Source organism: Pinus tabuliformis, chromosome J (assembly GCF_031772625.1).
Source record: "Pinus tabuliformis cultivar Carrire ecotype Pingquan chromosome J, CPIR1, whole genome shotgun sequence".
Classification (NCBI taxonomy): domain Eukaryota; kingdom Viridiplantae; phylum Streptophyta; class Pinopsida; order Pinales; family Pinaceae; genus Pinus; species Pinus tabuliformis.
Window position 1 is genome coordinate 877,373 of NC_142295.1, and position 25,678 is coordinate 903,050.

The 25,678-nt window shown below is 39.3% G+C and overlaps 1 protein-coding gene across 4 annotated transcripts in view; it reads right to left on the reverse strand.

Moving 5' to 3' along the window:
* LOC149225112 (phospholipid-transporting ATPase 3-like) overlaps positions 1-25,678 on the reverse strand; it is a 471,966-nt gene that overhangs the window by 373,788 nt on the left and 72,500 nt on the right. For all 4 annotated transcript variants that reach the window (XM_089376915.1, XM_089376914.1, XM_089376913.1 and 1 more), the window contains one exon: positions 5,974-6,055. In XM_089376915.1, coding sequence (XP_089233041.1) covers positions 5,974-6,055 — 82 coding nt within the window. The remainder of the gene's footprint in view (positions 1-5,973; positions 6,056-25,678) is intronic.

Consider the following 25,678-nt stretch of genomic DNA (forward strand, 5'->3'; position numbering starts at 1 on the left):
CATCATCTCATAGCACAAATTGATGGTGGTGTCCACAGTGGATACCTATAGTTGGGAGGAAAATCTTTCCTACCCAGTCATTCTCATTTGCACAAATTTCATTAACAAATAGGTACTTCTAATTTTATGTGCTTTTGTAATTAAATTTGTATGCTTCTATATATTATATACCTAGATGAAAAATTGTATGCCTTTGCGTTAGCCTACACAGTTCTTTGTCAGCGTACACAATTCTGTGTCAGCCTGCTGGGACCAGCGTCTCTCTTTTTCCTTCTGGTGATTAGCTGTTGCTCTGGGAAATCGATCTTCTGGCTCTCTGGGCTCCCACTCCAGCTTTTGCCTCTAAATCTCAACTTCTCCTCAGCAAATACGAATCTCCCTCTGAAGTTATGCGCTGCCTCTCTGAGAAATTCGATCTCTTGATCTCTCCCGATGTGTTCTCCAAGTGCCCATTAAACTCCTTATAACCTCTCGTCAGAGCTCCAACGGCCAAGATTAAAACATAATTAATGGCTAAGATTAACTGGGAGTTGATCCTCGTCTTCTTCTAGAAGATTCACACCTGATTTAATTAATACCTTTTAATTAACCAGATTTCCTAAGTTTAGACTTAGGGAACCATTTTAAAAAGTTAATTATTTTAATTAAACCATCTTTAGGTGGAATTTTCCCAAACGATTTCTGGGTATTGGAGAATGTATGTGTCTTAGCCTCTCTGCAAAATCTCGAGTCAAGAGCACATCCGATGCTAAAGAAATCAACAACCCATAAGTTGGGCTTATTGGGATTGTCCCTCCCCATTTGGCCAACGGGTTGAGGAGGCTTGGGGGCATGTGATCCTTACCTTTGGTAAGTCGAGTATCTCGCCAAAGCTTGGATTATGATGCAAGTGTTCTACCACATGACTCTTGAGGGTCATTGTTGGGAAGATTAGTGGGAAATAGGATGGGTTGAGATGTGCTCCCCTATATCACCTATTGCTTGAAATGGGGTTGGATGTGTTGTTCCAGATTGAGCTAAGCTCCCAATGTTGGTGCAGGTTGTAGATTTGGCTCCCTGCTGATGTTTCTTGGGTGGTAGCATTGGCCTCCTTGCTGGCAGAGATTTCGGGTGGTAGCAGTGGCTCCCCGATAGATAGAGAGTGGTAGATTGGGCTCCCCTCTAATGTCAAATTCTTCTTCTTTCAGATTTGAGAATGTTCAGCATATGAGCAAAGACAATCAAAAGATAAGAAGGAATCAGCAAGAGATGAATCGAGATGAATACTGACAATACGTGATGATGAGATACTTGAGATTGGATATGATTTGATGACAAGATACACATGACATGATGCAGGTGGAATTCTCCCTAGTTGAGAGGGAGTATTAAAATTGGAAACTAGGGCCAAATTCCACTTTGGACAGCTCATTTGCTCAAGATGACAATTGCATTGAATTCCTCTTTTCAAAAGGACCAAAATCGACCTAAAGATCATCAAATTTGGACAAGGGAAAGTGTATTTTTGAATTATAAGCCCACAGGTGCATATTTGATCAGGTCGGCCCTAAATCAAATTGGACACATCTGGAAAGCTATAAATACAAGTGACCTCTACCTCATTTGGAGATCATCATGGATCATTCTCTATTCTCTTTCTTGTTTTTGGCTCTAAGGCAGGTCCGCACAGAAATGGGTTCGCTCAAAGGTGAAACAAAGTCCGAAGCTCGCGTGTATTTTTCTAGGGTTTTGTTTCTCAATCGCAAGCTTACCAAAGCACAGATTCAACTAGTCGTTGCCTTTCAAGCTCAAGGTAGCGACTAAAAGCTCCCAGTCGCTCGCATGCCCACTTCCTCCCTGCGACTGGGACCTAAAGTTGTATTATCTTGTTGACTGAAGTTTTCGCTCGTTGACCGCGGGGTTCGGCAGTTGACCGCAGACAATGATAATTCATTATAGGGTTCTAAATCAGGGTTTTGAGTATGAGCATTGTTGGGTTCATCTCATGGATATTGTTTAGTTGATTTTTTTTGGATAGTTGTATGTATGAAGATATGGATCATTGTACTCTCTTTTGTTGAATCATTCAATGATAATCTAATAAGAAGAAGAATTTGAAAGGGTTTTACCCATAGTGGGTTTTTCCTTGGTCTTCGACCAATCCTGGTGTCTCTATGTGTGAATGCTTTTCTTGTATTGTTCCTTTAAGTTCCACTGCATTGAGGATGATATTGTTCTTTCTATATGGTTGGATATGATGTTGAATAATGATGTAAATCTAAATAATGTTATGATGTTATGCGGTGATTTAATGTATAAATGAAAAAATGCAATTATCAAAGCAAAGAACAATATAGCCTTAAGAAAAATTAATACAAGATATGCTATTAAAGTACAATCCTTCAAGAAATTCCTAAGTTGAAGGGTAGCTTCAAGGGTTCCCACTTGCTGCGATAACTAGGGTATCAAATTAAATGAGATTCCACCACCAAAATTCATTCAAAACTTGAGGATGCCTAGAGGAGAGACTGAAGAACAATCCTATCAAGACAGAATTCCAAACGCATTCTCCTAGAGGATTTTGCACCAAGCCCTAGAAGGCCTCCCTTAGCCTTAAAGGGACGAAGAAAAGAGAGAGAAAGAGGTGAAGGAAGATTGATTTGTCAATAAGAAGATGATCACCAAGGATTCTAGACCAGTGCTTGCCTATTGGAAAAAATGGAGTCAAGAATTACTTTGATTAGATTTCGCTCTTCAAGGAGACCTAATGCGGCTTCACTAACCCTAGAGGGCGTAACTTCATGGCTACAATAGAATTTTATACTTCGTTGACAATGTTTGATGGAGTTTCAAGGATGCAATATACAAGATTGACCTCTAGGAACATTCATTCATCATCATCTATGAGTAATGCATGCAATCCTTCCAATTACTTCAATGTTCTCTTAAATTCACATTAAATTAGGGCACATTAAAGATCATGAAATAGCATTCCATACATTAGACATTTAACAAGGTAAAATATAGCATCAAAGGGTACTTACAAGAAAATGAGAATATATCCATCCATCATCATTGCAAAAAAATAAGCTCCAAGAAAAGATAGTGAAATTTCCAAATGTCAAAGTGCATCCAAACATCTAAAATTTCGTCCAAAATTGCAAGTCTGATTTTTGCAAGAAAAGAGATCCAAATCGAAGTGATGATAAACAATACAAATGAGGCCTTTTTTATTTATATGAGGCTCCTTAAGTTTGAATTTGCCTAATCTAGCCCCTAATAATATTTTAATGTGCAAATAACATGTCTTTTGGTGACAAGCCCACCAAATAGCTACTAAAGAGAATGATAAGCCATCCCAAGAGGGCCGAAATAGTGCAAAATAGAGTAAGAAAGGTCGTTGGAAGGCCACAATGAATCCTCTAAGTGCCATGGTGAAGAAGAGGGCTCCATAAATGATGATCAACGAGTTGGCCCCTTGATTTCCAAGCAAACTATCCGGTGGTGCTCCCAATTGGGTGTGGGGCACAATCAAAGGTCTCATGGGTCTCCAAATGGCTCCATAACAATTCGATGCTCCATAATGAGGGCTAGAAGATGACACATGCCCTCCCATGTCTCTTCGGATAAAGACAACCTCATCTAGGCCCTGGATCAACTGCCAAGTGTCGAGTGCAAATGTATGGCGGCTTGGCAACGTGGTCCAATTGCATCATCGTCTTTGTATGGTTGGGGCACGAACAAGCAATGTGCAATGCTGAAGAGGGCCATGGTGTGGCAATCAATGTTTTACAATGGTGGAAGCCCATGACTCTCAAAGCTCACCCTACAAGTACCATTGTGACCCTTTGGAGGGCTTGGACCCTATATATGGAGACCAAGTCCAAGATGAAGACCCACATGCAATCTTGTGTATAAGATCCCATGCGTCTCCTCACCTTCTAGAACTCTGAACAATTAATCATTAGTGGAATTGAGTAAATAAGCTTGTTAATCAAGGGCAGAAGTGGACACTTGATATTGGCATGCCCTTTCAAATGGCCTTTAAAATGTACAGATGTTATCTTGCTCGACAAGAGAAGTTAATGAAGGACCCTATAGATGAGCGAGGTCAGAATGGTTGGCTCGGGTGGCAGAAAATAATGGCACATCAAGCTATCTGGTGGCTGCAAGGGGTTGTTGGTAGTCGACAGAAGACAAATCTAGGAGAAAATTTCTCCTATAGGGGTCACCCACTGGTGGTGGGTAACAGGGCAGATTGAGGATCAAAAGAAGTTGACCTCAAGCCCTAGCTGTCTTGTATCAAGGCTTTGTAAGGGTCATGATCCCTGGTATGGGAGCCCTACATTTGTCTTATTAAAGGAGTAACAAAAACAAGTTTTGGGTAGATAAAATTCTTGTGTACTTTGTTGATACACTGTTGTTACATTTCCGCTGTTCAAAGTGCTTGAAGTTGTGTATTTTAGTGTGTTTATGATCGTGATTAGACATAGACCTGATCTGAAGTACTAGGAAAAGCCAACAGTTAGTTGTTGGAAGCTCAGGATAGAGTTGCAGCCAGTATTCATAAGAAAAATTTGTCAAGTGGGTATCTCACTAGTCAAGGTAGGTAAATGGGTATGCCATAGTTTACATGTTGATCTTTGATGTAACTTGGCCTATTCTGGTTCATTCTTTCGACTTTTTTGTCTTTTAAAGGATAGTTTCTGCCACTGTAGCTCAATTAAGTTCTTGAAGATGCCTTTCATAAATTTCAAGTGTGTTTGTGATCTCCAATTCTTACAGTGTTTTTCAATAGGCCCTGTTTGAAGAAAATTTTAAAGGATAGCAATTTGGCTATGTTATTTGGTAATTCATTCTACAAGGAATCAATATTGCCATCTTTCTGAGTCTAACTACCACCGAAATTAGATGAAACATGAGAAGATGCTTCCAGTATAAGATGCCTCAAAATGAGATAACTTCATTGGAGTTTCGGATATTTAGCCTTTTTAAAAGCCTTGCATCTATCATTGAACAGTAGTTATTTGTGCAACAATTTTATCAAGAAGAGATAGGTGCAGCATTCCTTTCGAATGCCTAGGGGTAATGTCACCTATTTTTAACCACCAAATGTATACTCATTGGGATATAAATGATCCTTGAATCTGTTTAAAATGCACATATTGTATTACAGCAGTGAAAGTTGGTTAGTTGTGCTTGTCAAATAATGCCGTATCAAGATGCATAAAAGCAAATTTAAGATGTGATTGAATGCATAAAATCTCTTACAACAAGGTGACCTACTTGTGGCAATTCTCAAAAGAAATCATCGAAAATGACTAGTGATTACAGGTAATTTAGACTTGTATAAATCTTTTGCTGTAAAATACTAAAATATAAAAAACGCAAATCTTGTTTCCCCCAAAATAAATCTTACAGACTTAATCAAAAATATCTTTAAACAAAACTTCTAGAATAGAAAAATCAAAAATGCCTAGTAGTCAAAAACACATGGAAATTTTCACATAGTTTACTTGTTCCAATGTTGAGAATATAAAACAGAAAGTAGAAAATAAAAAGAGAAATCGGCTATGCATATTATTATAAACGTTTTTTTCTACAAAGACTAGTTTGGATTGAGTTTTGTTGCAACTAGTAATAATGCTTACATACATATGTAAACAGATGGAAAGGAACCCATGTTTGGCTGGTGCTAAAAAATTAAAAATAGGGCAAAGATTTTCAAAATGCCCGCAATCTGAATGAAGTCACCCTTACTAGTCACTACTTACATTTTATTAGAAGGTAAAAAGACAATCTTTTTTATCACAATGGACACATCATTTACTTTCAAGTCTCAAGTATATCAAAAACAGAGATTGTTTATACGCCTAGATAAATAAGGTCTTTAGCATGCAGATTTATATTTGAAATGATTTAGTAAATAAAAGCACATGCTTCCAATAGTAAGTAAAAAGTTATTTGTTAAACCAAATTTTTCTTCCAACTCACCCAATCTTCAAAGGCCTCCTTCGAAAGTGAAATGGAAAGCACCAGCACCAAGGGAAGAATATTTGTTATAGGTTGTACAGGACTGCAAAATATATAAACATACAACTTGTAACACCAGACATTTATCTCTCAATGAGTAACAGTCATGATGGGGAAAAAAAAAAATATATATATATATATAGGGCTTCACATGAAGAGATGGACACAAGTATCACTAGAATTTGTATTGTACTATTGAGCTACATAAAGTCCTTTATATATAGCTTTGTCATTCGAAGTATTCTTGAACAACTATCTTGTCAAATGGACTGTTTCTAGGTTAATCCCATAATCTGACTTTCTTTCCATCCACATTAACAGAGTTTGCACCCTCTATATGAGGACACTTTTTGATTGATAGTTGTTTTAGATAACTGATTGAATCTAGTCTTTACCCATTTATAAGCATTCCAATACAAGAGTAAATAACTAGGTTCATGTTATGTAACATTGTACAAAATGTTTCTCATATAATACTTCAATACATAACCATATTCTCCATAGACATAATATATCAATGCATGTAAGAAAAGGTTGCACAAACGTACATATAGAAGTATGATTTCAATTATTAGGACAAAGTCTCACCCAAATTTGAAGCCAATTTCACAATCTTTGTGAAAGTTAAAAATTAGATTTGAAACTTGAAAGTACATTGACTTTTTTGCTTCTTGAATGTTCCAACAAAGCATCATCATGAAGAACTAAAATACAAAAGACAAATATTGCTAACTACTTTCAATGTGAAATGCTAGACCAAAAGTTAAAGAAACAAATATCATGAAAACTATGTTGCACGGAGATGCATGCCCACCTAAAAAACCAATCTACTTATCAATCTCATGTTTTGGGTGTTAGCTTTCAGCATTACTCCAAAAGTTTTTAAACTTACACTACATTTGGAGATGCTTTATGAGATTTGGGGTACATGGTGTATGATCAGCCCCTAGATGGTCCACGATGGATTTGCACATTAGAGATGACTTACTCAATTGTTGCTTGACCTCATTTGGGTACTTGCATGATATTTTTCCCTACAGAATTGGTGATCTTCAAACATTTTTTATGATGCTCTACATGACAACAAAATGAAGATGGTTACTTGCTTAGAGAACACCCTACATAGGCATAGGAGAGTTTTCCATCCTGGAAGAGGGCATTGGGCTTGTTACACACCCAACTGGGTAACCTCTACGAAAAAAAAATCTCCTAATGTGTTCAGCTTGCCAGCCAACAACCCTATGATGATCCATGCTCTAGTTAGTGCTTCATTTCATCTATCCTACTCATCCAATGAAGATGGATCATCTATTGAAACATACATTAACCATTTTTTGTATTCAAACTTTCATTTAATGTTTAAAGGCATTTTAGTATGGATCACAAGTTGAGTTGGATCAATGACCACTTATGGTTGTACTCCTGTGTTGCATGGGTACCCGCACCCGAGGGTGGGGTTCTCGAACCCGTCCCGGGTTCCCGCACCCAAGTACCGGATTCGGGTACGGGTTCTTCCCAGACGAACCCAGAAGAACCAGGTTCTTCCATGAAGAACCGAGTTCTTCAAAAAAAAATTGGGTTCTTTTCCTTTAACGGGTTCTTGGGTTCTTGGGTTCTTCGGGTGCTTGGGTTCTTGGGTTCTTCGGGTTCTTCGGGTTGGGTTCTTTGGGTTCTTCATAAAAGAATCTATATTAAAAATTTAATTTTCAAATAATTTTTTTTTATTGAAATTTAAAAAATAACTTATAACAAAGGTAAAACTTATAACAAAACCTAAAAAACCCTAAATCAATTCTTGTAAATTAATTTGAAATGAAACATTCTTCCACGGTCCTTACCATCAAAACCTGTGTTGCATGGGTACCCGCACCCGGTTTTTTAAGTTTTTTACAAGTCTTGTTTTTTAAGAATTCTTGTAAATCAATTTGGAATGAAACATTCATTCCCAAGCCAAATAACCATCAAATTATAAACTATAAACGCACACATACAGGTTCAGACATTTTCAGTCAAATAGAAAGTAGGATTGAGACCAGCCATAAGTTGTAATCAGCTGATGCTGTTAAATGGCGAAGGGCTATTTTGGACAATGGCTAAATTAAGTATCAAAATCTGCCAATTTCTCACAGCATTCTGATAACATCATGTTAAGATTAAAACTAGGAAAATATGCCTAAATCATATATGGTCTCTACAGACTTGTACACCAAGTAATCTCTAAAAACTGCGAAGATGTTTTATGTTTAGATAATTAATATTCAGGGAGAGCTTCGCACTCAAAGACAAACTATCCCTCAAGCCATCAGATGGCTGTTGTGCATTTTATTGGGAAACAAAGACTGATAAGCGTGTTTTGTGGAAGGGTAAGGCTGCCACTGTTTTTGGGATTGCTTTACCACGGAGCACACCACGCATGGGGCAGGTGGATGATTAGACATCAAGAAAATTCTAGACCACTATCATGTTGAAAAGAATCTCCTATGAAAAAATTGTGTTTTTATATGGGAGAGACTAAACATTCAAAGCAAAGTTACAAGCTCAAGCTCCAGCCAGAATGAGCAATTTCAATAAGGAGAGAAGTTGTCTTGAAATTAGAGCAGGAGGCAGAAATGATAACACTCCTTGGCTATGTAGGAGGAAGGGTCTGTACGACCATAGCCTGATTCATTGATAGGCATCCTTGCAAATGAACATAAGCTGCATGGTTATTTTAAAGCCTGTGTGTGACCACATCTGTCCCAAGTTTCACCAAAATAGCTGAGTCTAGCATTTATCCTAGTATGTATTTCGAATTTTCAGTTTTAGTAGTAGCCTTGAGCTCTCTCACATAGCTGTCACAGTGTCATGGTTACACGGAAAAGATTCAAAAGAACAGTTTTTTGGTGAAAAATTTTGAAATTTCAATGTCAATATTGAATGTTCAATGATGTGCATGTTTAAATGATTATCATTAAATTTTTCTTGTTTAAATTTGAAAAAATATACAAATTCAAATTTCATATATATTATTAATTATAAATTTATAATTTATAAAATATAATTATTAAAATTTAATATTATTATATTACCCGACGAACCCACGCACCCTGTTTCCAAAAATGTCGTCCCCGTCCCCGTCCCTGCACCCACGTTTCCTGGAAACATAGTTGTACTCTTTTCCCCATGCTTCATCTTGGTGGTTATCTCCTACCCAAGGTCTAGTGTGACCTTCCCTTAGGCCTTTCCTTCATTGTCTAGGAAGGGCACAAATAGGAGGAACTGAATGATATTGCGTGTCCATGGTAATCCATGCTTAACACTTACTATCGTTCCCTTTATCCATATCCCATCTTTAGTTGATTGTTATTTGTCACCAGTAGTGGTTCCTTGTTTTCCTCGTCCATGAGTAGGGACCCAAAAACTTTGCCCTAAGTGGTCGATGTAGTAGAAAGAAAAGAAAGAGAATGAACCATAATGTTAAAAGGCAAAACATTGGCAAGGATGTATGAAAGTGTGTAGACAAAAGCCTAGACTAAGCTCTACTCACCTCATTAGCCCTCACCCAGTTCCTGGCTAATGCATGAAGCTATCAAAATGAAAGGAACATTGAATATCCAACCCTGATGAATAATGAAATGCTTCATCATTAAGGGGTCAATGATAAATCAGATTCCTTCAATCTCTAATTGCATGGTTGGTCCTTGTTACCCATTCAAATACATGGATAACCCTACAAGAAAATTTTGCTTCTATGTTTCAGATTGCCAGCCAACAACCTTACCATGATCCACAAAAATCCAACCTCATCCATGATCCAATCAGTATTCATTGATCTAGCCTATCAATCCAATGAAGGTGGGTCATCTATTGTGAGGTACTTTAACCATTTTTGCATTCAAGTGCTTTCATTTAATGTTTGAAGCATTTTACTATGGATCACATGTTGAAATTGGATTATTGACTGCTATTGGTTGTGTAATTGTTCCCCTACATCACCTTGGTGGCTATCATGTGTCCTTAGTCTAGTGTGACATTCCTTGGGATCTTTTCTTCCACTGTCTAGGAAGGGCACAAATAGGAGGCTCTAATGATGGTAGCACTCCATGTTATTCTTAATTAACACTCGTCATCATCCAATGATGTATGTTATCCCATCTTTTGATTAGTTGTTGTCAATTGCTTATACTAGTTCCCTGTTGGCATTGTCATATAAGAAGGGGTTGAATATACCGAGGTTGATGTAGCTATAAGAAAAGAAAGAGCATAATCCAATGTAAAATGTAAAATAATGGCAAGGAATGTAAAGCAAGTAAAAGCCAATTACAGCTTGATCTTTGCCCCCTCTTATATAGACAATCGCCCCCAAGAGTATCCATGCATATCAGGGCTATCAAAGTAAACGGAACTCTCTTTGAACATCCCAAATGCAATGAAGTGATAAACTACCATATCATTAAAGGTGGATTATATGATCATTATCACTTGAAAAATTAATAAAGCTTGTAAGCAAGAAAGAAAAACATGACTATGGGGGCTTGGAAAAAAAAAGGCAAGGGAAGGTAACTCGAGCAACTAAGCGCTCCCTCTATAAAGGCGCTCATGGGCAATGGTTTACATAACCTAGTATAAGACTATGGCACCTTTCATGAAGTAGACCACAAGCCATAGCATTTATCATTTGCACCTTCATTTGAAAGGGTCGACCTAAGAGATGATGATTGTGAAAAGTACTTTTCTGATTTTGACATCAGATATGGTCCATCTTGATGCTTTAATGGTTCTTGTACTCATGATGTTGATCTTACATGATCCCTTGGGTATGTGTTAGGTGATGTTCACAAGTGCAGTCAATATCCCTTGAGGGATAAGTGATGCTTCTCCAACACTTTGCAGAGCACCTCTAGCTCCATTCCATGATGGTGCGAGACACCTAAAAGAGGATGTCAGAGCCTTGCTGAGAAACATTGGCTTTGATGATGACTCCACACTGATGATATGGCCCTCCTCCAACCCTAGGACCTTGGACATTGAGCTTTGGTGCTCGAACATTGACTTGAGAGATTGGTTCACCCCTGAGATGATTGGACACCCCCAAGTTGGCATTATACCATCATGATGGATGTTGCACTTCTCTTGATGGCGATAAATGATGTTGATCAATTGGGACCCCTTTAGAGGGGTAGATGCACTCTCTACCTTGATGATGCCATGCCCTACCTTCATGATGTCATCCTAGTTTCTCATTCCATGATCTAGTGAGCCCTTTTGGAGATAATGTGGGCTTTGGAGGGCTATTTTCGTGACATACCACCTCATTTGGATCGAGATCCATAGCTTATGGGATAAGACATATCCCTTAAGTTGTTCCTTACACCTTTTGATGGAGAACATGCCCTTTGGATGATGATGTCACAATTGGAGGACATTTGGTTCACACATGCAGGCTAATTGAGGCTTAATTCTATGTTATTTCATTGGTTTGGTTCTCTTTCGAGGTCCACTTGTGACTTATCCACCTCGTATCATGGATTTTAATTACTTTTAGGGCTTTTTAGTAATTTGAGGAAAATTGTCTTAGGTACTGTTGATGCCCCGAAAATCGTTGTATCAACGTTGGGGTATAACCACCCAGTCCGGACCTTAATACAGCTCCTTCTCCGTTTGGAATGGTGGCTCCGACTGGGTATAATGGGACCAGTTTCCCAATAATGAATAAAAGAGGTGGATGAACGATTGATTTTCTAATCTAACGATAGGTGAATAATTTAATCTAGCAGCAAAAATAAAAGAACTACTACTAATCCCGGGAACTATTATTCTTTGAAATGTAGCACTTGATGATCTTTGTTTATTGACAGGCATATAGATGACTCTATCTAATAAACATAGACATTTATTCATTCAATGATTACTTTGTTTAAATAGTTAAACAAAGTGATTAACACAATATTGCTACACTTATAATTTATATTATCGATACATATATGATCAAAAGAAAAGCATGTTGTAAACATCCAATAGTGGAAGGAATAAAGAATGTTGTTAAAAAACACATGCATATATCCGATAATAGCAAAAGCGATCAAACGACAATTCATATAAAAAGAATGAACTCAGACACAGATAATAGTACCATATGAGCTGCTAATCACTCCCAATATCAATCGCTATTTGAAATTCTTCTTTCGACTCAAAAATACTTTCAAACAAAGACAGTAGTGCACATCCGCATAAAAGCTTCGTTGTCAAAATCAGAATGATTGGCCCAGTTTTATAAAAGAATATGCCTGAAGTACAGTAGTGCAACTTCAGGTTTTAAGTCATATACAAAACTTACGACCCTTTCTAAATACATGAAAGGGTCTATAAATACTTGATTAAGCTAACTACCTATGAAACTAAAATCCTACTTAATTGGTATAACTTGATTCTGAATATCTCCTTCACGGCAATCTGGCAGTCGGCGGCATGAATCATCACTTAGGTTGTTTGCCTTTAGACCTGAGCTGGCATATCGCAAGCATTGGTTCCACTTCTGGTGGTCTGTTGAGACGAGAATTGAGTTGGGCAGCATAGGTGGCATCCTGTATATCGGGAATGATATACCCGATTGCATCTGTGAGGCATTTGAGGGTGGCTCTCTGGCTGTATGGTTTGACTAAGAACAACCAATAGGTGTCCCATGTCAAACTGTTAATTCCTGCGATCAATCTCCCATTTTTCTCTAGTTCTGGATAACATGACTGCTCCAATGTTTTAGCCGCTGTCAATTTACCTGGGGTACCTTGAGAAATCATGTTAGACAAGTAGAGAGTATCATTAACCAATTCAACCAAATTACTTGTGGTTAATTTGCATCTTGAAACTGCTCTCTCTGCTTTCATTAACTGGGACTTCCATTCCGTAAATAATATCTCCTTATGTGATTCTAGGATTTTTGGCAAATTAGTCGTCTGTCCCTCATCGGTGTCTTGCCACTCAAGAAAATTAGTTAGTGTTTCATCGGCTTGAGCCAAGTCTATTCTAGCTTTTTCCGATTTTTCACCTATTGATGTCGTCAAGTCGCATAAAAGTTCCACCTGGGCGATTTGTTGACATAAAAGCTTTATCTGTGTTATCAATGCCTTGTTTATCTGTAATGCCTCTGCTCTGAATCTAGCTGGCTGTGGAAGATTCTTCGTTTTCTCTCGCTGGGCTGATAGTTGAGCAATTTGCTCATCTTTCGACTTCAGCATTTGTTCATTCACTGCTTTTAGTTGTGCCAATGCCTCAGACAGCTCTTTCTGCTTTTGAGCTGCACTGTAATCAATCCTCTGTTTCTCTTCCTGCAATTGTTTATTCAATTGATTATTTATTTGTTGTTGTGTAAACAATTGTCGTTCCGCTTGCTCTGCCTTCTGTTGTGCCTCCGATAGTTGTGCTTGTAGTGAAAAGATCTCTTGGTCTTTTCCTTTTAATAAATTACTCACCTTTGATGCCTTGTCTATTGTAGCTGCCGAATAGGCTCCAGCATATTGGGATAGTTTTGTTAGGTCATCAGAGGGATCAAATTCCTCTTTCCAAACTACGTTGCCTGTCACTGTTTGTTCAAGGAATAGGGAAGGTTGATCAGTCCTTCTCCTTTTCCGCTGTCGTTTTACTACAGCCTTGTGTTTTGGGCTGTAAAAGACATCTAAGGGAGGAATTTCTTCTACTTGCAAAATAATCTGATCAGAGGGATCCTTAGGGATTATCTCTACTTCTTTAGAACTAGGTAGGCCGTTGGTTCCACTTGGAACCTGTTTTGAAGTTGTCTCCTGTGTGTCAGCCACTTTTGATGTTTCGGCTTCCTTCGAGCACTCAAGATTGTTGATGATTGAGTCGAATTGCTGCCATTCCTGGAGCAATTTTGGGTCAATCTGGGCATCTACATTCACCTCTGTGCTGCTCTATTCCTGCTCTTTTGTCTGGGTTTCCTCTTGTTTTTTCATATGCACTTCCTCCTGTTCTTTTGATGTAACAGGAGGTTCCTTAGTGAGTCGCTGCTCAGGCTCGCTTGATTCTGTCGTTGGGGTTGTTGCTAACAGATCTAGAGGCAGAGTTTGCAACCTCTGTTCTCTAAGTCTGTTAAATTCAACTAACCCGTCATCCTTATATTCCATTCTGGCCAGCGATTTAACTTGGGACATTGACTCGGCTGAGGAGAACAGGTCATCGAACATATCTTCTTTATGATCAAACTTTGTCAATTTTGCCTGTTCAAGTGCATTGTAGGCGACTTTGTTTGGATCAAATCGCCTATTAGGAAGAGTTGCTAGACTTAATGCCTTTATTTTTTCAGCTTCTTTCTCTGCATGTTTAAAGTCATGCAGAGCGTAGACACCGCATCTTAGAGGAAAAGAGGGCCAAACCTGCTTCTTTTTGTTCTTTAGAGTTTGTGTAACTCCTTCGGATGTAATCTGATAGGCTATCTCCCTAGCCAACAGTTTATCAGGTATGTACAAAGGGAGGACATGAGGTTTGGCTTGGCTGCCGAAAATTCTTACATAGGTAAATTTTTCCTCTCCGAACCATCTTCCTATGGATGTCAAATCAACTCCTGCTTGTTAGGAAATCTTAGGAGCAAGTTTATCAAAAATAGAGTAGTGAATGGGTAACATAAAACCATTGCAAACTTGATATAAATGGTGCTTATAGTAAGTTTTCCACAACTTCTGATGGTATATATGAATGGGCATGGGGTCTTGTGGAGTCCACCTCCATCCAAGCACAGGAAATTCAGAATTAAAACACAGGGTGTCCAAGATATAAGCACTATAGTAGAATGGGGGAATAAACCTTTCAGTGATGCGGGTTTTGCTTCTAAAATCAAGAACTGCGGTTGCTAGCTTATCCGACAGTACAGTTGCCCAATCCATTATTTCACTATTACATGCTGCCTCCATCAAAGGAACCATTTCTATAGTGAAATTTGCGGAATCATGTAAACCCCACAATCCACACATCATTATCCCGGCATAACAATAAGGAGAACATAGAGAATCAACAGAGTACTTACCCGAAGACTCATGCTTGTGTTTTGCTGGATTTTGCCTCCAATCCCGAATGGGTTCGGATTCAATTTTGTTCTCTTTTTTGAATTTCTCCAGGAATGCCTTGTTGTACTTCTTCTCCGGTACAGGCAAATGATACATTTGCCTCAAATCATTAGGTTGAAATGAACCGAAGATTCTCCCATCCATGGTGCAAAAGGTTCTGTTTGTGATTGGGATTTCTTCAATTGCCCACCTCACTACATCCGTATATGGGAGAATTTGTTCCCGGGCTGCTATCCGATGAAGGAAAGAGTCGGCTAAATCCTTTAGAGTAGCATCAGATTTTCGAGTCGTATCTGCTGTGGCTTGTACTGTTGTCACCTCGGGTTCTTCGGCCTCAATCAAATTATAGGTACTTTGCCAAGTAGTTTTGCCGAGTCCTAGACATGTAGTGTCGGATATCAATCCTTTTCTTTTAGTTCCTGGATCAGCGATGAGTTGTCCTGTGGCTGGCGAAGCGGAGGCTATTGCAGTCTTCTTAGACTTCTTCCCCATTCTGCTTAAATCTACTGCTTCGGAAGAGCTCTGCACAGGAGTGAAAATGAACGTAATACAGAGAATTGGTAGCGCAAACCAAATATGAGCGAGATATATTAATCAATGCATGATGAAGGATTAACTTAAAGTGGCCGCGGATACAATCTGTGAAAAGATTTTTTAGACTTACTATTTCATTAAATGGCCGTTAAAACCTGTCAATCCTTTAATTGCCCATCATATCGTTTATTGGCCGAATGATTCGTTTAAGCGTGTCTTGGATGTTTTGGCGGTTGAGCGCAAGTGAATCGCTATTGGGAAGATAAGGCCTTTAATACGAATTAACCGTAATATCCCTGCTTTATCAATTTTTTTGAAATTCGCGCTTTTAGCTTTATCGCAATCGGCCGTCGGGGAAAACTTAAATTGTTATATTGGTTCCTTTTGGAATCCCCGATTGTCGATAGCGATATCGCCAATTCGCATCGGGAGTATTAACTGAGAACTTTGAAAAGCATGCATGGTACATCTCCGATCGCCGATAGCGATATCGCATCGCATCGGAGCGAAAGGGACTTTTGTTATGATAACTCGTTATTGCCGATATCCGATAGCCTTTTGCGTGTTGTCGCATCGGAGAAAACCAATGGGTCTTTAAGTTATGTTCCTTTGTCATTGCGATATGCGATCTTGCGATCGCTTTATCGCAATGATAAAAGATTACTCATTTATATATTATAAGACCAATTAATTGGTTTATCAAAAAGGTTTTGTAATGTTTTCATTTTGTTTTCGGATCTTTTTGAATAATACTAAGTTGATACCACTGTTGACAATATCGGCGATATTCGGAAATATCGCGATATTATCGACAAAACGATATATCGCCGAGAAAATATCGCGATATTTTCTGTTTTGAAAATATCGCGATATTTTCAAAATATCGGCAAATATCGGAAAATATCAGCAAAATATCGGCTATATTTAAAAATTTGAAAAAATTATTTTTTATGCTTGCCGATATTTGCCGATATTTTGCCGATATTTTTGCCGATATTGCCGATAAGATATTTTCTGGACCCTCGCCGATATTTTGCCGATACCGATATTTTCAACACTGGTTGATACCAATTAAAATAAAAAGGGGCCCATTTCATATTATAGTTTTGAGAATAAACTTGATATGAAATGGGGGGTTGTTGTAGAGCACAACAGGTACCCTCATATAAATAAGGGGAGTCAATTTCATTTGGATCATTTTCATAATTAGATTATTACACTTCTTCATTCGTGATCTTTTCTTTAGTGTGCAAGGGAGGCCTAGTTGAGCGACTTTCTTGGGTGGATGATGTGATGTGATCTCTTTTTCATGGATGCTTATGGTGGATCTTGGATGTTGGATGGTGAAGTAAGTTTGTTTATTTGTTTTATCTTGGTTATCTGTTCCATAGGATGTATGTTCTTATGCTAAGTTAGTGTATTTGGTATTTGGTTCATTATCCTTTGTGCAGCTAAACCCTTCCTCCAAGCATTTGAGGAATAGAGATAAGTTTCTTTTTCCCTTAATCTTCTGAAAAAATGAGAATTTAAATTGCAAAACCTACGGAAAGTTAGTTATAATGTCCCTTTTTATGGCCATTGGGAGCAGAGACTGACTTAGTAACCTAGCCATTCCCATAGGCTATAGATTAAAAGAATAATGATGAAATATCAAGGAATCAGTTAATTACAAAGTGACTAAGGAAAAAAAATATTATAAGTCACTTTATTAAAATAAGAAAAGGACCCATGGCATTCGGATTACCCATGGTATTCAGATAGCCATCTCAATAAAAAGGGAAGAAGGATCTCATTCAAAGGTGTGACTAGATATTTGGTGAATCATTTTTCTTGGGCTCTTGGAGCTTTATGTGAGGATTTGTAAACCAGAGTGTAGATATTCTTTAGGGGTGAAACAATCCTCCCTAGGGATCAAAACTAGTTTCGGCGGTGAAGCGTCCACCCTAGCTAGTCTAGAGGGAGAACCACTTTAGTTTCTTCATTGGCGCTTATGGAGGAAGTCTAGAAGAAGACCAAATTTTAGAACCAATCGAATTGTGTCAATACAGTTAAAGCCAAGGTCGAACATGGAGGATTTTCTAGAGTGGGATGAACTATTCTCTTGCCAAGTTTCCAAATCTAAAGCAATGTAAATTCTTCTCAGTTTATTTAACAAAATTGGGTGGAATCTAGGTGTGGTATTTTCTATAAAAATTAAGGTTACTAGCTCTCCAATTTTTTATTGGAAATCATTTTCGGAAATTTATTTATAGAAATTTTCTGAAGAAACCTTGGATAGAAAAATTATCAAAAATTATGAAAAAAATAGAAAGGGATATTACAATGGTATCGGAATTATGCATCCTACTAGCCTAAGGATTTTAGCAGTGGAAGGTTTATCATCTTTGACAGGTGATCGTGGGAGTTGAAGGACAATAGTTTCATCATTACAGCAACTATTCGTTGAGGCCAAAGTATTGTGGATGTTGAAAATAACGTAAAGAGGTCGATCTCACCAGGAGAGATCGAATTCTTTACGAAGATTATTACAAAGGTCAAAATTTAATTTAAGTCGAATTTATCTAACAAAGCTTAATTATCTTAGAGGAGGCCAAATGATCAATTTTCGAGGCTAAAATAGTTGAGGAAAGGATGAAATAATTATTAGGGCCAAATTCGTCACTTCTAGGGAATAAGATTTATTGTGGAAGCCAAGTTAATTTCCTAGAGAGTGAAATATTCGAGGGCAAGCCAAAATACTTGTTGGGCCAAATTCTTCATTCTTGGGGACCCAAAATCACTATGCAAGCCTAGGGTTATCTCCTAGAGCCTGAATTAGTCAGGTCGAGCCTTTCAAAGCTAGGCTTTGAATCCATTGCCAAGGACAAGCTCTATTTCGTGGAGGTCGAGTTTTGCATAGGCCGAGTTTCTCTTGCAAAAGCCAATTCGATTCGTGGAGGCCGAGTATCTCTTGCAAAATTCAATTTAGTTCATGGGCAGACGAATTTATCTCTTGTAGAGGTTGTATTTATCTTGTGGGGTCGAGCTTCTCTTGCAGAGGCCATATTTCTTTTCTTGAGGGGGGGACGAGTTATCTTGCAAAGGACAAGTTCCAATTCGTGGGGGGTCAAATCTCACCTTGCAGAGGTCGCATTTCTTTTGTGGGGTCGGATTTCTCTTGCCAAGGCCAAATTCAGCTTGTGGGGGCTGTATTTCTCTATAAAGGTCACTTTCTCTGGAGACGCCACATTTCTCTTTATGAAGGTCGAAACCCAGAGCACTATTGGGAGAGGAACGCACTAAGAAACCCTAGCACAAGCAATCAGAATAATCCGTGGAGGTCAAAGGACAAGTTCTATACCAATGTTGGATTGGGAGAGGGACGTGTTGACCTTGACACCTACACTTACCTACAAGTTAGTGAGAAAAGACTTCAACTCCACAAGGTGTGGTTGGTGGAAGGAACTCAGAGAAGGGTCTGTCACACTAATCTCAACTCTCTCCATTTGAGCTATCTCCTAGGTTAGCTAAGGGGGGTGGTCCCTAATGAAAAGTTAAGTTAAAAGATGTGAGTTTCTAGGAGAGTGTTATATAGGGAAAATGGATTACTTTTAAGGATTTATGGGCAAATATGAAGTGAGCAACTTGAAATAAAATGTCAATCATTAATATGATTAAAAAACATAAAACCAGTGTCTTATAAGGAATTTGCTATTTGCTCAAAGTAAAATGCAATGCTCTCAAAAGAGAAAACAAAGCAACCCTGAAATGTAAATAAGAATTGTTAGCACAAGATATGTAAGATTGTTAAAATTGGCAACTAGGGCCAAACTCCATGTGGGTCATATTATTTATGGCAGCTGATATTTTTATTGGATCCCTCTCATTGAGAGGTGTAGGATTGATCTAAAGATCATCCGATTCCGATAAGTATTTATGAAGTTATGAATTTATTTATGTTATGGACAAATTGTCAAGTCGGTCAGCAACTTATGTAAGCTCAGAAGCCCAACAGTCATGTCTATTCAACCTCTACGTTCTAGTGTAAATAGAAGAGGACTTCAAGTCATTTCTACACACACTTGGATCTCTTCCTCTCTCTACTTGTCTTTGGGTTTTAGTAGGAGTAGAGATCCTAAGGAAAAGCTAGAAAAGCCGAAACTGCCGGAAAAGATAGAATCGCCGGAAAAGCCGGAAAAGCCGAAACTACCGGAGAAGCCAGAAACGCCGAAAAAGCCAGAAAAGCTAGAAAAGCCGGAAAAGTCGGAACTGCCTGAAAAGCCGAAACTGCCGGAAAAGCCGGAAATACCAAAAAAGCCGGAAAATACGGAAAAGCCTGAACTGCCGGAAAAGCTGGAAATGCCGGAAATGTCGGAACTGTCAGAACTACTGGAAAAGCCGAAAAAGTCGGAACTACAGGGAACTACCGAAGCAGCCGGAGCATTTGTCTCCAAAGGAAGGCAGCATGATGTATGAGATCATGGGTAGCATAATAAGCAGCTTGATGATATGAGCATGGGCAGCATAATAATGCATGATGATATGAGCATGGGCAGCATAATGATAAATGAGATCATGAGCATGGGCAGCTTGATGATGAATAAGACCATGGAAGATGCAGCATGATGAGCAACATGAAGATGAGAGCAACTCAGTCATCAAGGTTCAACACATGTGATAGTACAGCAAGGTGTCACACGGTAATGTGCAACAAATAAACGAGATGCAGCACTATGATAGGTGAACGGGTCACCTTAGAGAATCAGTTGAAGCAATATGTCTTCAACTGTTCTCATGCCGATATCAAAAGTCAAAGTGATTGACTTCTATTGTAAATGTACTATCTCTCTCACTTTCTCTGCTGAACTTTGAAGACATAAAAGAAGAATTGATCAAGGGTTTCCCCACATTGAGGTTTGTCCCTGGCTAGTGCCACATCTTGTGTCCTCTTGTCTTGGCTTGTCTTCTACGATTTATATTTATATTCTATTTGCAGTTTACTTTATGCTGATGTGATTGCTAATGTGGAAAAGAAACTGAAATAAATTGCTCTAGCATAGAACATACCTAAAATTAACAAAGATACAAAATGCTTTTGAGATAATCAACTTTCTAAATCAAAACATGTGAAACATTTCTTGCCAAAACCCAAAAATCAGTAATTAACTTGGAAATGTAAAATAAAGGAAATGCTAAACCAAGACATCAATATGCAATTAGACTTGAAACATGAAAAGAAAACACTTGTTTGAAATGATTACATACTTGCTTTTGGATTAGACTTTGCATATGAAAACTCAAACCACCAAGAGACAAGTAAAGTAAATGTAATGGAAAGTGCTCTTGGTTAATTTTATTAATTAGCTCTACAACAAGATTACAATTTAATTCTTCAATCTTCAGACCTCAGCCTCGCTCAATGATATGGATCTCACAGTGAGGAGTCAATAGAGGAGTAGAGGATCCCTAAGATGTCTACTTCAACCAACTTATGTTGGAGATAAAATTTTAATGAGGCTTGGGGCCTTCCTACACTAAAATGCCTAGATGAAATGCAAATTGTGTTAATTCCCCAAATTAAAATAATGATACATGCAAATGCTTCAAAGTGATTGATTTGCAATTCTTAAAATGAAATAGTGTTCAACATAAGTTGTAATTATAACTTCAATTGGAGGAATAAAATTAGCTTACAACCGCCCCTCCCCTCCTCTTCTAAACCCTTCTTTGTCCTATCATCCCTAGATCCTCCCCTCGAGTATCCTTCTCTACCCCCCTCACTCCCCTCCGATCCTTCAGATCCTTCCCTCCTCCCTATCACCCATTCGCAGGCTTCCCTTGATCCCCCCCTTCCGAGGCTCACAAGAAGTTCGTCCAAAGACCATGGATCCTCCTGCGACTCCTTCAAGAAATCAGGTCCTGGTAGAAAATCTGCAAAGCAGCATAGAGACGAGAACGCTCAGAAAGACATAGCCCTGGGCACTCAAACCCCTATAGAAGCTTTCATCCTGGGGCAACACGAGAAGGAGGCATCTCAAGAGAGGCGAGCACCTCTCCATAAGCCAAACATCCAATGATGAAAATCCTGTCTTGGAACAGCAGGGGTCTAGGGCACCCCTCCAAAGTTTTAGCCCTCAGAGAACTTATACACAGTGAAAAGCCAGAAATTATTTTGATTCAGGAGACAAAACTTGAGCAGCAAGATATAAGAGGAATTATAGATCAGCAGAAACACTATGTAGGTTGTACCAGCGACTCAAGAGGAGCTTCCAGAGGTATCGCTACCCTTTGGGCACACAGCAAATGGAACTGCATTTCAGAACATTTACACCAGCATTGGATCAGAATGGTCTTGGAAAATAAAATAGACAATCAAACAGTAGTTATCTACAATGTATACGCTCCCAACCAATACAGAGAGAAGGAAAGCTGCTGGGACGATTTGAAGGCAAGCATCGACGGGGAAACAACTATAAATATTATAGTGGCAGGCGATTTTAATCTGATCCTTCATGCCAATGAAAAAAGGGGAGGATGCTTTTCGCCAGACCCCTTCAGAGGCCGTCTGGAAGCTATCATTCGGGATCATGACTTTGTGGATGTGGTTCCAAAAAACCGCAGGTATACCTGGAGTAACCGCAGGCTTGGAACTGGCAATATAATGGAACGGCTGGACAGGTTCCTAATAAATGTTTCGTTCCTCTCCTCCTTTTCAGTGGGGCATGCTAACATTCTTTCCACCTCTGCCTCGGACCATTATCCCATAAAGCTCACGTTGGAAACTCACTGCCCTCTTGGGCCAATCCCGTTTAAATTCAGTCCGCTCTGGAGTTGGGACCCGGCAGTCAGAGAAATCATTCAGAGATCCTGGATCCAGCACGTTGAAGGCTCACCAGGGTTCATCTGGGAAACCAAACTAAAGAGAGTCAAACAGGCCATCAAAGAGTGGGCAAGAGCCAATTACAAAGAACCTGAAGAGATCAAAAAAAAAAATAAAAATGACCTTGAATGCATCCAAAGAACGATAGAGGTTCATGGTCTCTCTCAACATAATAAGGAGCAAGAAGGTGCTCTTTACGCAAAGTTGAGCCATATAAACAGAGAAGAAGAGATAAAATGGAGACTAAAGTCAAGGCAGCTCTGGCTGCAAGATGGTGACAAAAATACAGAGAGCTTCTAACTGAAACCAAAGGAGAAGAGGATTACGCTGACTTTCTCCAATACTTGCCCAAAGGAGTTACCAAAGAAATGAATGACAACCTGGTAAAAGAAATAGAAGAGGAGGAGATCAGAAGAACAATCTGGGCTATGAATCCTGATAAGGCTCCCGGGCCTGATGGATTCCCCATTTGTTTCTATAAGGCCTTTTGGGGTGTAATAAAAAAAGACTTGACTAAGATGATCAGGTGGATTCAGAGAAAGGGAAAAATAGGTGGATATACCAATGCCACTTTTTTGGCTCTCATCCCTAAAGAAAACAGGCCCACTTCCTTTGCTCGGTTTAGACCCATTTCCCTCTGCAACTCTTCATACAAAATTATGGCTAAAATCCTTGCTGCTCGCCTTAAGCCCCTCCTCCCCTCCTTGATTTCGGACAACCAAGGAGGATTCATGGCCAACAGACAAATTATTGACTCCATCCTTTTAGTTCAAGAAGCCATCCACTCGAGCCTCTCTAGGAAGGAGAAAGGATTTATCCTCAAACTCGACCTCGCCAACGCCTTTGACAGAGTTAGACACTCCTTCCTTACTGTTGTTTTAAAAAAGATGGGTTTTGAGTTGCCCTTCATCAGCCTCATCACTGCTTGCATCTCTGGGCCTTGGATTTCCCCATTGGTTAATGGCAGACCGGGCGAAGCCTTTCAATCCTCCAGGGGTCTCAGACAGGGTTGTCCCCTCTCCCCGTACCTATTTATTCTTATGGCTGAATCTTTTAGCCAAGCTTTGGACTACAACAGAAGAATGGGCCTTATAACTGGAATTAAATTTGGAAATGGAGCCAAGAACATCAATCATTCTCAGTTCATTGACGACACCTTGCTTATTGGAGGAGCCTCCACCACTATAGCAAGGAGGTTCAAGACTCTTCTCGACAAATTTATGGGGTACTCAGGAGGTTTGGTTAACCAGTTGAAAAGCTGTATTTTTGGATGGAATGCTTCAAATCAGGTCATTCATAAGATCGCTAATATCTTTGGCGTCACTTGCAACCTAGAATGGACGCATTTTTCCTATTTGGGCATGCCTGTGAGCCTTAAACCTCTGAAGGCAGGCACTTGGGACATCATCATTGACAAAGTGAAGCGGAAAGTGCAGCAGTGGGGTTCAGTTTGGCTTAATCCAGCAGGATGGCTCATCCTTCTTAAATCTGGTATTTCTTCTCTCCCCCTTTATCGTTTTTCTCTGTATCAAGCCCCCTCTTCTTTTCATAACAAAATGGAAGTTATCCTCCGCCACTTCCTTTGGCAAGGAGGGAAAACTGATAAAAAGAAATTCAATTTAGTCAGCTGGAAACAAATCATTCAAACCCAGGACAGAGGAGGTCTCGGAGTCAGATCCCCCAAATTTCAAAATCTGGCCTACGGAGGGAAGATAGTCTGGAGGCTCATCACTGGTCCTTCAACATGGTGGAAAAGGGTTCTGGAAACCAAATACCTGAACTGCCCAAGACAGCAATTGCTTGATTCGGTCATACCCAATAGAGACTCTTCAAAAATCTGGAGTCTTTGTAAAAAAGCTATTCCGTTCATTGCCCAGAACATATCCAAAGTGCCCAAGGGAGGAGACAGTATAAGTATTGGAGCTGATAAAATTCTGGGACAGCAACCTATAATAAGTCATGAAGAAACCATCCCTATTCTCTCCTTTCTCAGCAGCAAGGGTATCCATTTTCTGGATCAGATTTCTAGCTGGGATCCTCTATCCCACCTCTGGCTGGGGTGGTCCTTCCCTGATGTTCCCATTGCTCTCAATCCTAGCCTTGCCTTTCTGCAGTCCTTCCTCCATAGCAAAGCCCCCGTCAAAAAGAATGAGAGAGATGGCTTTCGATGGGACCCTACTGGCTCTGAATACTCAGTTCGAGCAGCCCACCAACAAATCTGCCACAGCACTTTCTCTATGCCATTATGGAACTCCTGGAGAATGGTTTGGAAGTCAGAGGCTCTACCCAAAATTAAATTTTTCATCTGGACATTACTAAAAGGGAAAATTCTAACAGCAGAGAATTTACAAAAAAGAGGTATCAATGGTCCATCTTGTTGTCCCAACTGCTATGCTGCGGAAGAATCTATGCAACATCTCTTTGTAGACTGTTCTTTTGCTAATGATTGCTGGAAAGAATTGTATCCAATTGATAATTTCCCTTGGGTCATCCAGCACTCCATAGGTGAAGTGATACAATACTGGAAAAAGAATTGTCCTTGGAAAAATAAGAACAGCAATTTAGTGCAGAGGGTCTGGAACATTCTCCCATACACCATGTTATGGAGTATCTGGCTGGTAAGAAATAGAAAAATCTTTAAGGACAAGAATTCGACTTCCAGATCAGCCTGCAACAAGGCAAAATCTCTAGCTCTTGAAACTATCGCTGTCAAAACTCATAGCAATATTGATGCAACAGAGTATAGTGTGGAAGAAAGGAGCTTCATCAGCTACATCTTGGACAAAAACCACATCACTCAGAATGGTAATACAATGAGAGCTCAGCGCAGACAGGAAACCCACAGTTGGAAGATAAGGCTCAAAGAGGAGGAGTTCGCAATTTGGTTGCAAAAATGTAACTATTTCTACCTCTTCTTCGATGGAGCATCCAAGTCAAACCCAGGTATCGCAGGGGCAGGGGGTGTGATCTATAATGCCAATGGGGAATGTGTCCTCTTCTATGAATGGGGCTTAGGAAATCTCTCCAATAACAGGGCAGAGGCGTTGGCCCTGTATCAAGGTCTAAAACAACTTAGCAGACTTGGTATAAGATCAGCGAAAGTTTTTGGAGACTCTTCTATAGTCATTAGTTTAATGGCTCAACAAAAAAAATCTCCGAACGCCCTCCTTCAGCAGGTCCTACAGCGCTGCCAATTCCTGCAAATGACAATGGGAAC